At 40.2% G+C, this 15,858-nt stretch overlaps 1 protein-coding gene across 3 annotated transcripts in view; it reads left to right on the top strand.

Annotated features, from left to right (window-relative positions):
* Positions 1-15,858, top strand: part of SH3KBP1 (SH3 domain containing kinase binding protein 1) — a 267,401-nt gene that overhangs the window by 123,940 nt on the left and 127,603 nt on the right. For all 3 annotated transcript variants that reach the window (XM_011363025.2, XM_023532336.1, XM_023532335.1), the window contains 2 exons: positions 1,325-1,454; positions 14,690-14,895. In XM_011363025.2, coding sequence (XP_011361327.1) covers positions 1,325-1,454; positions 14,690-14,895 — 336 coding nt within the window. The remainder of the gene's footprint in view (positions 1-1,324; positions 1,455-14,689; positions 14,896-15,858) is intronic.

Below are 15,858 nucleotides of genomic sequence, written 5' to 3'. Positions count from 1 at the left end.
TTAGTGTAGAATCATAATACATCCATCTCTGACACTGATTGAGTGTATTAATTATCCCCATTGTACTGATAGGTTCAGTTTGGAAGGAAATTTGAGTAAAGTCATACAACTGCTAAGTTTCAGGATAGGATCTGAACTGGGCTTTTGACTCTAATATTCTTTTTCTTTTTAAAAATTATTTTAGCTTTTAAATTGTATTTATTAATTAGCGTAGGTAATATATACATGTGGTAAAACAAAATTCCAAAGGTTCTAGATCTCTTTCTGATATATCACACCACTGGTAACTTAAGACTTGCTTGTTCTTAAATGCCCTATTATTTTCCTTCAAGAAGCCAGCTTGCTTTTCTTTCTTCTGGCATTCTGTTAGTGGCTTTATCATAAAATCTTGGAAGGACTTTTTTTTTAACCCTTCTCTTGCTGTTCCAGTTAATTGGTCACTAAAGACCAGCTCATACCTCAAAAGGCCTTCAAACCTGTACCTGCCTTCTCCACTTTCACTGCTCTCCCAGATGACTGCAGTCTGGCTGCCCTCCCTGCCTCCCTTCACCCTTTCACCCTTTTTCAGTTCATCTCAGGGTAATCTAGACCCTTTCAGAAACCTGTAGGAACTCCTACTACCTTCTGTTTGAGTTCTTAGCCCAGGGATTCTTAACTGTTTTTTGTTAGGCTGTCTAGTTAGTTTGGGTAGTCTGGGGAAGCCGTTCTCAGTTTTTAAATACTGATTTTAAATGCATAAAATAAAACATATAAGGTTACACAGAGAACCATTTATATCGAAGTAGCTATCAAGCTATTTTCAAAGCAAATTTTGATATAATAATCTACGTGTAATTCCTTATTATAAGTAACAAGTAATTCCTTATTGATACATTAAAGATTTCCAAGTAGGTGTGATAACTACCACCACTTAAAAGTAGCAATGGGTGCAAACAATATTGTGAGATACCCACAGCATCTATGATGTTAATATGAAAATATCTGTGATTTGTTGGGTGATGGGTTACATGTCCTATTACTGTGGTGTGTTACCTACATTTGTGTCAAAGGAAATGCCAAATTTCAGTTTGGAGTTAATGAAAATAAAGTGTTAATTCTTTCCACTTGACGTTTTTGGCCCCCAGGTTAATTCCCCCTTCCTGAGTCTGACTCTCAAGACTCTATGAGGCCTGCTTTCCCATTCACCGTTAATGTGTAAGCTTTGGGTCCTTCAGCCCTCCCTGCGTGGGCTCTTCATTCTGCACCACACACAGGAGGGAAAGCTGGGAAGTGCTGCATCTAACCTGATCCCCGCCTCTCTGTTCTTCTGTTCACATCTGTGCAGGTAGAAGAAGGATGGTGGGAAGGTGTTCTCAATGGAAAGACTGGAATGTTTCCTTCCAACTTCATCAAGGAGCTGTCTGGGGAGTCGGATGACCTCAGCATTTCCCAGGATGAGCAGCTTTCCAAGTCAAGTAAGGACATCCCCCCCTCCCACATAGGGAAGGAGTAGGGGCGCCAAGGGATGCTGCTCCAGCTTACCCTCTGCTCTGTAGCCTATGCCAAGCAGCTGTGACAAAAGCTCACGAGTATTTTTTTGGGTTATGCTGCCTTAACCCATGCAATTTAGTAGGTTTATCATTGTACAGATGTGACATGCACACCTTTGCCTGTGTGCAGACGCATACTCTGTACACCTCTGGATAGGTGATTATCAGCCTTCATGCCATGGTAATACTCTCCCGTGGGTAGCCCATGTTGCTGTGCTTCTATGTATTTCTAAAGTGTTACTCACGACAAGTTGATATTTTTTTTAAATGAAGCAAATGAGATTGCTCTGTTTCTCAGCATCCCCTGAGAAACTTGAAGAATGACATGTGCGCATGTGTGTGCACGCGCGCGCACGTGCGCACTCACACACACACACACACACACACACAAATCACTGGTGGCATGAAGTGCTGTGTTCAATACAATTGCATGCCAGTTCCCTTAAAAGTATGACAAGACAGCTGAGAGCCTGGCCCCAACTTGGGTGAACATGCGTGTCCCTCTGCGACGGTGAGAACGAATTCCAGGATTTTTCTTTCTCCAGGGCCTGAAGCTCTCCTTCCTCCAGCTTCTCTGCTGCCCTTTCCAGCTCATGGAGCAAAAGGTCAGGACCGGGAAGCTTTGTTCTCCCAGTCGCTAACCCAACTTCCTGCTTGGGCGTCTGTGTATCTATTGTGCCGTCTCGATTCAAGGTCATGGGCATGAATGTTGTAAGAGTCTCGACTGTGTCCTATTGATTCGGCACTACCTGGGAATGCAACTTTCCCTTGTAACAAGCAGGACAGCTCTGTCCTGTCCATATAATTCTTAAACAGCTTTCTCTTCCATTTGAAAAAATCTGCATTGAGTGGTATTCTCAAGTTAGTTGTGTCTCTTTTTTTAAACCAGTATTCTGATTGGACAAATTCCTGATTTGGAGGTAAAGCCGTTTCTAGCTCCTTCACTTGGTCTCTCAGCAGCTCTGACTCATACAGCCTGTTATACATAGAAGCAGCAGTGCTGACCAGTTGGCTCAGTGGCTTCAGCCACACACTTTCCCTCTACTGCCCAAGCCTGGGGACCCCCACCCCTGAACCGCATTCCATCCTAGGGTCTATGGTATGAAGGACAGGAGGTGATTTTGGAGCAAATGAAGCATCTTGGAACTCCTGCTGCCTTCTCTGGCTTGGGGCGAGGGGATTCTCTGCTTAAAGTGGACCAGCTGCTGAGTACAGCCAGGAGGGCAGCAAGTGTCCTTGACCCCATGAGATTGGGAGTTGCTATAGCTCTCAAATTGCACATTAGAATTCTAATTGCCTGTTGCCTCCTTTCGTACACTGAAATGGTATTGTACCTGGTAGCTGGGTCCTATAATAACAATACTATACCTCAGGGATGTTATGGATTAAATGGGCTGTTTTTGAGAGATGAACAAATTGAATCATTATACCACTATTTCTATGGGGAAGTGTGTTATAGGTTCCAATAGCAATAATGTGTATAAAGCACCTCACCCATAGAAGGCCTTCTTCCATAAATAGTCACTCTCATTGTTAATCATGATTAACTCTTGGAACATAACCAGTTAGTATTTTGAGGCTGCTTACACACTGATTGGTGCCATGTTCACTGAAGCATTGTCTGCATTTGAAAATTACTTTAGGATTCCTCTACTGATGCAGAAAAGGAAATCTGGGGAGGTATTGGACAACCTCTTTGGGAGAACCCTTATCTCTTGGTGTCCTGCCATGATAGCTATGCTCTCAGAGCTAGAGGGTCAGAGAAGTAATGCCTCTTGTATTTTTGGAACTATTGAAATAAACTCTCTTCTTGCTCCAGGTCAATAATATGGACATTTGACCCTGCTCAGCTCAAAGCACACGGTGCTGGAATTCCTGGGGCAGGAGGTTAGGAGGCTGAATGGAGTGGTCTCCCCAATCACTTAACCTTCCTTCACATGCTTGCAAGAGGCTGCTTCTCTTGTATAGACTGCCCTCCTCAACACTCATTCAATTAAAAGCCTTCCATTTCAGGACCAGGAGAGTACAATAGTTTCAACAGCCATGTTTAGTTACCTCGGAATTTGCCCTTTGTCGAAGGGGTTTTGAGGTCCTGGAGAGGCATGGTCTCCTAACAAGAATGGAAGTTTATGGTAAGAACGACGTGGCTTTTGTAATCTTCCATATACACAGTTAAGGAGAAGAGGGCCCATGTATCCACATCTCCGTCTGTCTGTCCATATCCATCTAGCCATCCTTCCTTTTCTCCTCTCTTCTTTCTTCTTTTTCTTCTGTTCATTCATTCAACTTTTTTTGAGCTCCTTTTGTTATGAAGACACTGTACAAGGCACTGAAGATGTGCAGAAACAAATCAGACAGGGTCCCCGCCTTTAGTCAGCTCACGTTGCAGAAAGGGAGTGCACAAATCAACAGAAGTTTGAGAAAGTGCCCCAGGTGCTCTGCTAGGCAGGCATCTGAGGAACAGTGGGATACAAAAGCAGAGAGGCCACTCTCATGGGGATATGGGGATGATGATGGTCACAAAGGGCTTTGTAGAAAGCAGATGTGATGATAATGTCCTTATGGCTTGCTAAATCAAAATAATCCCTGAAAGAGAAATATTTCTGGCAGGGTTTTCATTAACTAATTACTCTACGATGGTAAAATTTACATAATCAGATCAGTTTATATGCAGAAATTATGTATACTGGTAGGAATTGTTTAAGTGGAACCTGTGGTTGTAATATGAATCTGCTTATTCCCTACCCCCCAAAAATGGTATTAGTAGTTTCAATGTGGTTTACTTAAAAAAAAAAAAAAAATCTTTTGAAATATTTCGAAATAGTCGTAGATTCACAGGAAGTTATTTAAAAATCTGTTCAGGGAGGTCTTGTGTACCCTTCACCTGGTTTCTGCCAGAGATAACATCTTGTATAACTATAGTAGATGCTTGTTTACTTTTATCATAAAACTTAGAAAGACAAATGTAGTTAACGCACAAAAGACATCTAGCTTTTTACTGTAGTATGAGCTCATCTGTACTTAATCAAGGTCTTTGTTAGAGCAGCACTCTCAATACTTTTCATAAATTATGGTTACTTTTGATAGAGATTACTTAATAAATGCCTCTAGGAGTAAGTTAAACTTCTAATGTTTGTGCCATTTTGGTAATTTTTAGAGATCCTGATGACATCATATAAAAATCCTCTTAATTTAAATGCTAGCAGACATTAGGGTGAAGTTTTTAAGACAGATAAAATCTGTATACTGGTGCATATGAAGAAAACTTTGTGTACAATGTATCCTTGCATATCTCTTTGCTACACACAGCTCCCCCACACACATTCCTGTATGTGCACGTACTTACTTGATATTTGTACTCTTCACATTTCTACTTTCAGAAGTATTTGAAGATAGTTACTCAGTTGAGTTTTGTCAGCCAATGGATGAATGCAATAGAAAAAACACTGCATTATATTTATAAGGAAGTGTGCCATGACAGCTTGACATATGGTAGGTGTTCAATAAATGATTGCTGAATCCTTTCTTACTCTGCAGAGAGGCATTTTTATCTTCGAATGACAGGTGCAAATTGCTTGGAACTTGCTTTCTTTTACCCCAATGTATTTTTATATTATGGTGGTTGGTTATGAAAATCTCTACTTTAGATCTTTGTTCAGGGAAATCTAATCTGTCAAGGAAAGAGTTACAGCAATTGGTTGGTTTGTTGATTTAAACATTTTATGTCAGATAAGAAAATTTATTGTTATGTAATAGCAGAAACTTTTTGCTGCATATTTATATTTGAAAACGTCTTTACCTTTCAGAAAACTTATGAAACCTTATTGGTACTTTTCAAAAATATTTTAATAAATTTTTTATTATCTAAAATTTCTAACATACACACAAATCGAGAGAATAGTATAACGAAGCCCTTCACCCAACTTCAGCAATTATCAACCTATGGACAGTTGATTGTAATTACACCTCTACACAATCCTCCCCCATATTGTTTTGAAGCAAACTCAGATATCATATAATTTTATTCATAAATACAGTCATGCACTGCATAATGACATTTCCATCAATGAGGGACTGCATGTATGATGGCGGTCGCATAAGGTTATAATGGAGCTGAATTTCCTGTAAGAAAGGGAAAGATAGGAAGTTCAGGAGGAACTTTTTTCCCGTATGGGAGCAGTATCTGTGGGGCTTGGCAACAGAGTCCCTCTCACTCACAACACTTCAATCTTGAGTGCACAGATGACCTCCCAATCAGTCAGGCACTGACCCATTTAGTGCAGAGGAGCCTACATACTCAGTCCTCCCAATCAGTCAGACACTGACCCATTTAGTGCAGAGGAGCCTACATACTCAGTCCCCCCAGTGCTACATACTCAGAGGGCGCTACGGCCCTCCCAGATCTAGCCTGATGGTCTTCGGAGCACATGGCTGTAAATTCTTCGTTGAGGACCTAAGATCCTGTACAAGGACACAGTTCCAAAGGAGCGACCTTAACAAGTATTCAGTGCCACTGTCACTTTAGTAAACGATTTCTGTGATTGTGTGGGGCCAGTTTGTCACTGTACTCTGGAAATATTTTCAGGTTGCGATGATGTAAAGCATAGATAAGTTTTATTTCTTCCATCAATTCAATGCCAGAGAGAGGCCTTTGTGCCAGAAGGGTCAATGGAACCAAAAACAAATTTCCAAAGTCCAAATATTGAGTCCTTAGTTCTACATCCTCTTCGTGTTAAACACCCTTTTTTTTAAATGAATACCGCATACTTCCTTAATGTGACCACTCCTCCAAATGCAGTGGCCTAAACCACATTGCCATGACAATCCCCTATGTTCCTTTATTTCTCCATCTTGATTTCTTATTCCTATTGATCCTCAGGCCACCTTTCAGTCCTTCCTGACAGTCACTGTTATGGTGATCTACGCCTTAGCCAGTTTCTCCTCAATATTTCAATCAGCCCCACCCATATCCCTGTTCATGGAGCAGCATCGGCAGCTTTGATGTTCTATTTCTGACCCTGTCGGAAGGAAGCAAGGGAAGGGCTTGTGGGACAGTGTTTATAAAGTCTACAGCAGTGCACAGTAATGTCCTAGGCCTTCACGTTCACTCATCACTCACTGACTCACCCAGAGCAACCTCCAGTCCTGCAGGCTCCATTCATGATAACTGCCCCATACAGGTGTGCCGTTTTTTTTTTTTTTTTAATTTTTTATGCTGTATTTTTTCTGTACCTTTTCTGAGTTTCGATAGGTTTAGATACACAAATACATACCATTGTGTTAAAGTTGCCTGCAATATTTAATACATGTAACGTGATGTACAGGTTTGTAGCCTGGGAGCAATAGGCTACACTATACAGCCTAAGTGTGTAGTAGGCCGTACCATCTACGTTTGCGTAAGTGCGCTCTGTGATGTTTGCACAATGACGAAATCGCCAAATGATACATTTCTCAGAACATATTCCCCTCGCTAAGTGACAGATAACTATATTTCAATATGTATTAATAAAAGGGTGTCTTAAAATACCATTATCGCACCGAAAAAAATAATGGCAGCTCCTCATCGTAATTAAATATATGGTCAGTGTTAACTTTCTCCTAATAGTCTTCTATTTTTAATAAAATTTGATAGTTTGAATCTGTATCCAAAGAAGGTACGTACATACATTGTGATTTGTTGATATGTCTCAAGTCTCTTTGAATCTCGTTTCCTCCTCCATGCCTCTTTATTTTCCTTAACAAGCTGAGGTCCTTTGTCCATTAGTTTCTTACTGTCTGCCTTTGCTGATTTCATCCCTGCTGTGTCATTTACGCTATATTCTTATAAATTGGTAATTAGATCTAAGGGCTTGGTTAAATTCAGTTTTTATGTTTTTCAAAACTGCTTCATAGGTGGTAATGTATAGTCTATCTGGAGGCTGATAATGTCTGGCCATCTTTCTTTTTGAATGTTAGCAGCCACTGCTGATTTTCATCCAGATGTTTACTCGTTAGGGATTGCAAAATGGTGCCAATGAGGATTTTTTTTAAAGAATGTAATGGACTCCCATGTAACAGATCAATACTGAAAAAAAATTGAGTAAATTAGGTTTTTATGAAATAAAACATCCAAGTGGTCACAATAATAGTGCAGGCAGAATCTTATGTTAGGAATGGAAAGAAATTTGGAGATCGTTTAGCCTGATGTCAGATGAAAACACTAAAGCCCAGTGAAATTAAGTCCTGGGTGTGGCCCAGCTTATGAGTGACGAGGCTACAATTATATGCAGGCCTTCCATACACATTGGTATTGCCTCTAGTATGGCCGGTAGTTCACTCTCTCACATAGCACCTTAGAAATTTCAAATGTAAGTGCAGTTTCGCTTATTTTTTTTTTTATCACAGATCATAATTAATTACCTTTTCAGTCACAATTTTGCACATGCTAGTATTGACTAAATGTGAAATAGGACTAATTATGTATTATATTGGTATTATAGCAAGTTATAATCAGATAATATCTTGAATCTATAAGATTTACTTAAAGTTAGAGGTACAGAAATCCAGATGTGATAATTGTTGAAATTCAATTTTATACATATTTTGCTTCACATTGTCTTTTCTGTTTCTAGCATCTTTTTGATATTAAACTTCTTAGATTCTAAAATAATTGTTGTAAAACTAAAAAGTATTTCTGTTAGTTTTTTTTTCTTCTTTCTTTCTTTCTTTTTTTTTTATACAAAAACCATCTTTTGGCTACAGAAACATTTTCAGTTATTTCCCATAATTTTTAGGATCAAGTTTGCATTTTCTTTCTATAACCATTAATAACCATGAGATTTCAGTTTGAATTGACTTTCTTATTTTCCTAATTCCTTAGGTTTGAATTTTAGGTATTGATACTTTAGTGACTTGTCAAGAAATGGCCTTTTAAAACTGAAGGCAAACCACTACCATAATATGCAAATATTACATTTCATTAGCTGTAAGAAACAAATTACTCAGCGCCCATTGCCTATAAAAATAAAGTCCAGCTAACAAACCCTGACTCTGTAGCATAGCTAGACTTTTTTTCTTTTAAATATTAGATGTTTGTTTTGTGCATAACATTCTATTAGCAGTGAAGAGCAATTAGCAAATTGATAAAATAAAATTTCAGGCAAAATTAGATGCTAGCATAAGCATGTGATTTTGTGTTGAGATTTTAAAATTCTTTCTTTTTACAGTATTTGTCTGCCTTCAAGTGCAAATATTTAATAGTGACCATAGAATATTTCTCCCAATAAAATAAGTAGCAGTAACATTCATGAACTTTTCAGTCTCCCATCTCTTTTGCTCTTTAGATGAGGAGTGTGTGTCCTTACCTATCCTCAGCCCAGGCTCCTTCTCCAGTCACCTTGCTGCCAGTGCACAGATTTTGCAGAAATGCTTGGCCATTCAGGGACTTCAGGGTCATGGTCTACCTCAGTGATTCTCAGACTCGGTTCTGGGGAAGAATATGGGGATGCTCCGTTTACCTGCAGAAAGTTTACCAAAATACTGATTTCTTTTTCTTACGCTTTTTCTTCTTTTCTTTTTTTAATATAAGTGTAGTTGGTATATAGTCTCGTATTGGTTATATTAGTTTCAGGTGTGCAGTATAGTGCTTCAACATTTTGATACTTGCTAAATGAAATAATTCAGGCAGAAAAAGACAAATACCATACGATTTCACTTATATGTGGAATCTAAAAACAAAACAAAACAAGACAGAAACAGACTCATAGAAACAGAGACCAAAGATATGGTTACCAGAAAGGAGGGAGTGGGGAATGGGTGAAAAGGAGAAGAGGAATACAGTCAATAATATTGTAGTAAGTTTGCACGGTTATGGATGATTATACTTTTTCTGATGCTGAAAAGACCGCTAGTGCTCAGTTTTGGAGAGCCTGGCTTACAAAACAGCAGCATTCTTTCAGAGTAATACTGCCTTAATAACTGAAGTTAAGCAGAATAAAAATTTGCCCAAATAAAAACTAGCCACTGTTACTTGTTCTGCTCTTGTTATCAAAGACCTCAAGAACTGCAAGTCTAACAAGAACATTTGAAACTCTATTGTTTCTTTTGATTATCCTTAACTTGCCAGTGATTTGAACATCTAAGTTTTTGCCTTATTTGGATGGAACACATCTGTCAAGGTCAGATTTCAAAATAAGAGTGTATCACCATACCTGCAGGACATGGAAATTAGAAATACCTGATTCCATCCATTTAAGTCATTGGTCTGGTTTTTCACAATCCCTTCATGTATTAGGAGTGACATGGCCCAGAAGCTGACACCATGGTTCCTGTTGGGGTTGCCCATTTTCTTAATGAGAGTTCCTAAGAAGTAAGACAAGTTGCTTTCTCCCCTCTCCCACTCTCTGCCTCTTTGTAAATGTAGCCTGCCTTTTCATCCCTGACTTAACAATGAAGCTATATGACTAGCTTCCAGTTTGACATCTCACAAGCCATAATAGAATTTAGAGTAATGCATTTATTAATTGAATTTGCCTTTGGCAAACCAATTTACCTGCTGTTGGTACTCTCTGTAGGGCATACGAACACACACATATGCGTGTGTGTGTGTGTCCCTGTGCGTATGTGTACACTCAAAGCAGGGCCGTATGTGTGTGTTCTGTGTACTTACTCATGGTTCCAGAGAGATTTGGGTTTTAGCTGTGTGTCCAGTCTCATGCTATTGTTAACCTCTATTTGTAACAACAACAAAAAAAGAGATAATTTGACATTTGACACTGGGTGAGTCCTATGTCCTCATGCTTAAATACAGTCTCATGACTGATATGGCAAAACCTCAATTAAGATACTTCAAGAAATGGAATTTTCTGATGTCCTTGATGTTAGACAGAAAACCCCTTATATGGACGGAGGTGCCAGTATTGTTTTCAAATCTCATTGGTGAAAACCCCCCTCTAGTATATTAGTATATTTTCTTGCTTAAAGGTACTAAGGATGATAAAAATCTTTTAAAGAGAGGATTCTTTGCCTTGTTCAGAATATTGCAGTCATGAATATCAGCTAGTATCATACAAGGCTCTAGAGGTAGAAGATAAAGGATGATGGGCCTAAATCTTGCTTGGGTCATATTCTTCAGAGAGAAGATTGTGCTATACAATTGAGTTAATTAAGGAATCCAATTAATTGGATTCTTTCTGGTTAATTGAGGTTTTCCTATTCTTGAGTTACAATGTTGGAATGGCTTCCAGGCTTAAATTGAGCATAATTTACATGCCAGTGCAGAGGCAAGCCCGGTTCTGGGTGCTCGTGATTGTGCACCGTGGTTGCATGGGGACTTTGGGCTCATTCTGTAACGTTCTGAACTTCTGCCTAATGGTCTCGAATTAATTTTGCGGATGAAATTCTTGCAGTGGATTCATTGAAGGCAAGTTCAGTTAAAGACTCTTCCTCTCCCTTCTTTTGCCATCATTTGCTCCCCCTTCCCCCCTCTCTTGTTTTTCTCTCCCCTTCTCTTCTCTCATTCACTGTCAGGAAAGACTACCTTTGAAGGGACAATTCTGTACCGAGCTGCACCTGGAAAGACGGAGGGCCACAGACGCTATTACAGTGAGTGACCTTAACAGCAGGAGGCAATTGAAAAGATAAGATCTGGGTACTTGTGTTTCTTGATGCAGCTGCACTTTCCTGAGCTGCTCATGCTTCTGCCAAGTGTCTGTGAATTTATGGTCCAAGGACATGGACTTATTTGCCTAAGATAAGTGCTGTCTCCTTGGTGTGTGCTACAAGAGCATTACCATCACCAGCCCCTGGCGCGCTTTCCTGTTTGCTTTGTGCATCTACCATATGGGTGACATGGGTGCATGAACCATGCGTGCAGAGAAGGGATCAGTAGCATTTGTCATGGCATATGTATCTGTACCAGTATTTCTGGGCTTCTGGGGTGGTGGTGTAAGATGGCTTCCCATGCAGATGTCAACCTCTTATGATTATTGCTTTTTCCGAGTGGGTCATTAGAAATCAGCAAACCATTTTGTCATTGTGTGGTTCAAAGAAATAAAAATCTGGCATGAAAGTCCATGCCAGAAATGGTGTTTTGCTTTGCTCATTCAGCCAATCACCACACGGCAGACTTCTTTTGGCAGAACCAATGTGTAGCCTTTTGTGTTGTGAAATAAAGCCAGAAGTTGAGGGGAAGGAGATGAATGTGATTAGTGAATGACTCTCGTGAAGCCCTTAGAGCAGTTCCTGCAACACAGTGAGTACTACACATGCGAATGTGAATTAAAACTTAAAAAAAAAAAATAGTCCACAGATCTGAAGTAATCTATGCTGGAATATTAAGGTAAATTATGCGAAAGTGGACAGTTACGTGACTGGCCAAAGCAAATTTGAGGAGGCTTTGTTCTTTTTCACGTTGAAGGAAAAACAGCTACTTTAGTGGGCATGTACACTAATGTATGCATACATACATCTATAGAAGCGATGAAGAAGGTTCAGACGTGAACACCAGAACCGTGCTTCTCAAACTGTCTGTAGTGAAGTTTATTTTTATTTCTGTTCCCCAGTGGACAAAACCTGGTCCCGTTGTACATGACTTTTACTATGTGTACAGTGCTCCACCTGGGCCTCACTATGGTCACTTGATAGACGGAGGTGAATCTATGCCCTCTTCACCTAGACAAGTCCACTGTCCGCAAGTCTAGAAGTCAAACCAGTGCACACGGTGATAAGTTTCTCCAAATACGCACACTTCTGCAGTTACCTTTCTGTATACCAGTAATGAGCCCCTGATTAACTGTCTCCAATATGCAAATGACACTTTGGGTTGTACAACATGAGAGTGTCACCTGGCTTTCTAAGTGTGACACAGGGACATTTTATGGGATAATGTTTGTGATGGATACCAGTAACTACAAGATGCTGCACCAAACAGACATGAAAATGAAAAGTCACCTTTCTTTCCCTCCAAAGGGAAGGAACTAGATTTTGCATTATTTCACCAACCCATATATTCAGATATTTAATTTACATACATAAAACTGATAGAAGTAGGCTGCCAGAATTTCTGGAAGAAAAATCTGCCATGTGTTTCCTTCTCAGTTCATGCTTGTGTGATTGAATGACTGTGCATCCTCTCCTTGTGTAACGTAAAGAGTATTTCTCACAGTGATTAATAGAAAGTTATTAAGGTGGGCCCGGAAGGCAGCAAATCCCTTAAACCAGAAGCTCAGTGAAGTCAGGATGGCAGTGGTCGAAAATATTATGGTTCTAGCTAATGAGGAATGATAGAAGAATCCTTCAAATTCCTCTCTTCGAAGAACTAAAACAGCCTTGCCCTAATCCATTTGCCCTGCTGCCTTCTGGTTGTGGTGGCGGTGGTGGCGGTGGTGGCGGTGGTGGAGGTGGAAGGGAAGGGGCTGGTGATGGTTTCTTTTCACTAACCGTTTCTTTATTCTATCCTCAAATGGTTGTTTCCAAACCAGAAAAGAATATACAAGCCATTTATCACAAAGAAAGAATCCATACAGCAAAATGAGAACATGTTACAGGGGAAATGACACAATATTTAGACTCAAAAATTATATATCCAGCAGGGATATTTCTAAAAACAATGAACAAATGAACACACGAATGGATAGCTAATCCAGGGGGTTGTCCATGTTTGCACACGCAAATCCAGCCCTGTAAATTGTAGCCGACCCCTTGTTGTGGGCTGTTCCTCGCTGTTCTGCCCTCTGTTTTTGCTCAGAAATGCTGTTCTTTAGTTACTTAAAATGTACACCAAGGATCTTCCTCTTCCCCCATTCCTTTTTGGTTTATAAATACCATTTTATGGAAAACAGCGGCAACAACAAGCACAGCCATTGTTTTAAGGATTTGATTTTGAAACTTGTTAGCAATTTATGATGATGACCTTTCTATATCTTGTCTGTTTTCACTTAACAGTTTCTTCCTGCACTGAGACTTCTTTATTTCAATGACTTCAACATTTTATGACATTTTACGTGAGCAATTATTTGGTATATTGTTCTTATGTACTGGGAGGCCACCGTACCTATAGGAAGATAATGCACGATTGGCTAATCGAGAACAAAATCGAATGGTGTACTTTTTGTCCCAAGGGCATGCTTATTAGGAGATATATAGTAACTCTTCAGGAGCTGTCCTACACATCTAGAGGATTTCAGGGACAGGTTTAATGGCAGACTTTAATATTCCATAAAATATCCTTTGAATCCTGCCCTTTGATGGCATGACTGATGTACTAACCATCAAAATAAGAATGTACACCCAGAAATTAACTAGAAACAAATAGGCTCTTCCTTTTAGGAACATGATTGTGGGCAGACCTGGGGAAAAAGGAATCTGGGGAGGTAAGTGTCCATGTTGTCTTGCTAATAACTATTTTGTGACTTCCAACACATGCCACAAGAGGTCAAAGGAAGGGTTTCATGTCCCCAGTGTTCTTCATTGTAAAGGAATTCAGCTTTGGGGAAACGATGGTGTTAAAGGAGGAAAGAAGAGCTTGAGGGATTCTGGCCTCCGAGAGGGCAGAAGAACGAGATCATCTTGCCAGTCTCAATATCAAGTTCAGTTTAATGCTTTCCTAGGGAAACTTGTCTGTGTGCATTTATTCCTTATGAAGCCATCCAAAGAGATTTAATTCTTTGGCAGTCATGATTTTGTGTGGTTTCTTTAATTGCTAATTTGTTTAAATGGCTTTTAGCTTTACAGTTTCCCTTTAGGAAATGTTACTTTCATTGCTAATTGCTAATTGACATGAGTCACAGAGATTGGAGGTACAGTATGTGGTACTGACTGGGCAGGGAGGTGAGGAGGGGGCGGGGAGGGTTGTTATTGCATAGACGGAGGCAAAACAAATTTGAATCAGAGCCAAGCTCCGGCCGAGAAGTGAAATGTCACATTTACAAAGAGATGCGCTTTGAAATGAGATTTTCTGCAAAGTTTTGATTCACTTCTTGTATTTAAAGGCTGAGGATAGGGAGATCAAACAAAACTCAGAGCTACCGTAACACAACATATTCAACACACAGTAAAAATCTCAGTGCAAGTTTTCCTGTATCCAGTACCACTTTTAGAGGTGGTTCCTGGCTGGCTATGAGGTGCTTCATGGCTGTGGTTGATTTCTGAGCTCTTTCTCTCCCCGTCCCCCATCTTCACAGGTTTAAGGGAAACTACAGGCTCTGAGAGTGATGGGGGTGACTCCAGCAGTACCAAATCTGAAGGTGCCAATGGGACAGTTGCAACTGCAGCAATCCAGCCGAAGAAAGTTAAGGGAGTGGGCTTTGGAGATATTTTCAAAGACAAGCCAATAAAACTAAGACCAAGGTCGATTGAAGTAGAAAATGATTTTCTGCCGGTGGAAAAGGTACGTGTAACAATTTCTCTTTCATTTCAACATACTGTGGAGTATCCAAAAGTACACTGTAGGATTTGGCATCTGAGACTTCCCACGCCTCCTTTGGAATTTCGGTGTCTTCACGTGCTTGCTGTTGGCCTGCTCCCTTTAGCACACAGTCTCTCTGTATGGGAACAGCTTTCCTTGAAAGGCTCATGCTCTAGTTTGCTGCTGTTTTTTTTTCTTGTTTTCTTTTTTTTGGATTTTTTTTCGGGTTGCTTTTCCAATTGGCCGGGCCTTCTCCATTCCCTCCCCAGAAAAGCCCCTCATGCCTGGATCCAGCTAACCATGTGACCTTGACACTTTTCAATCATGTCCTCCCCGTCCCCTCTCCCCCCACACACATGCTCTCTCGCCTCTCACACTTCTTTGATGCTTTGTGCTTGGGTATGTTTCCTGGTTCTGCAGTAGAAGAAAGGGATTGTGTGGGAATGATTTCAGACTGCTGAAAGGAAATCTCACACGTGTGTGAAGGATGGAGATGGCTCATGCTGTGACTCCCTGGTTTGTTACCATCAGGAAGCTGGCTGGTTTCTTCTGCCTCTGGTTCTGGGTTGGCGAGAAGCAGACAGTATGTTGCTGCTGAATACATGGTTGCCACAGCAACACACCCAGAGCGATCGTGCTTGTGGCTGTCAGTGACGTCTACTGTGGTACACTTCTAAGCATCATAGCTTTGCTTGGGATTTGATAAATACCACGGAATTTTCCAGATTGTAATAAGCTACACTTGTACTGTGCTTTAGGAATGTGTGTTAATTCGATTTAGTGCTGAAAGTTTTGCTTTGACGTTTGTGCCAGCAGGCTTGGGGGATGGGGCATTAGCGAGATCCTTTATCGGCAGCTTTTAAATGTTTTCCATTTTTTTGGTGAGATGAATTTTTAGAAGTTGCATCATCTTCTGCCGCAGTAGACCTTCTATCCACCTCCCTC

Source organism: Pteropus vampyrus, unplaced genomic scaffold (assembly GCF_000151845.1).
Source record: "Pteropus vampyrus isolate Shadow unplaced genomic scaffold, Pvam_2.0 Scaffold81, whole genome shotgun sequence".
NCBI classification, from domain to species: Eukaryota; Metazoa; Chordata; class Mammalia; order Chiroptera; family Pteropodidae; genus Pteropus; species Pteropus vampyrus.
The sequence above is the reverse complement of the archived record's forward strand: the minus strand, read 5'-3'. Positions and strand labels throughout refer to the sequence as shown.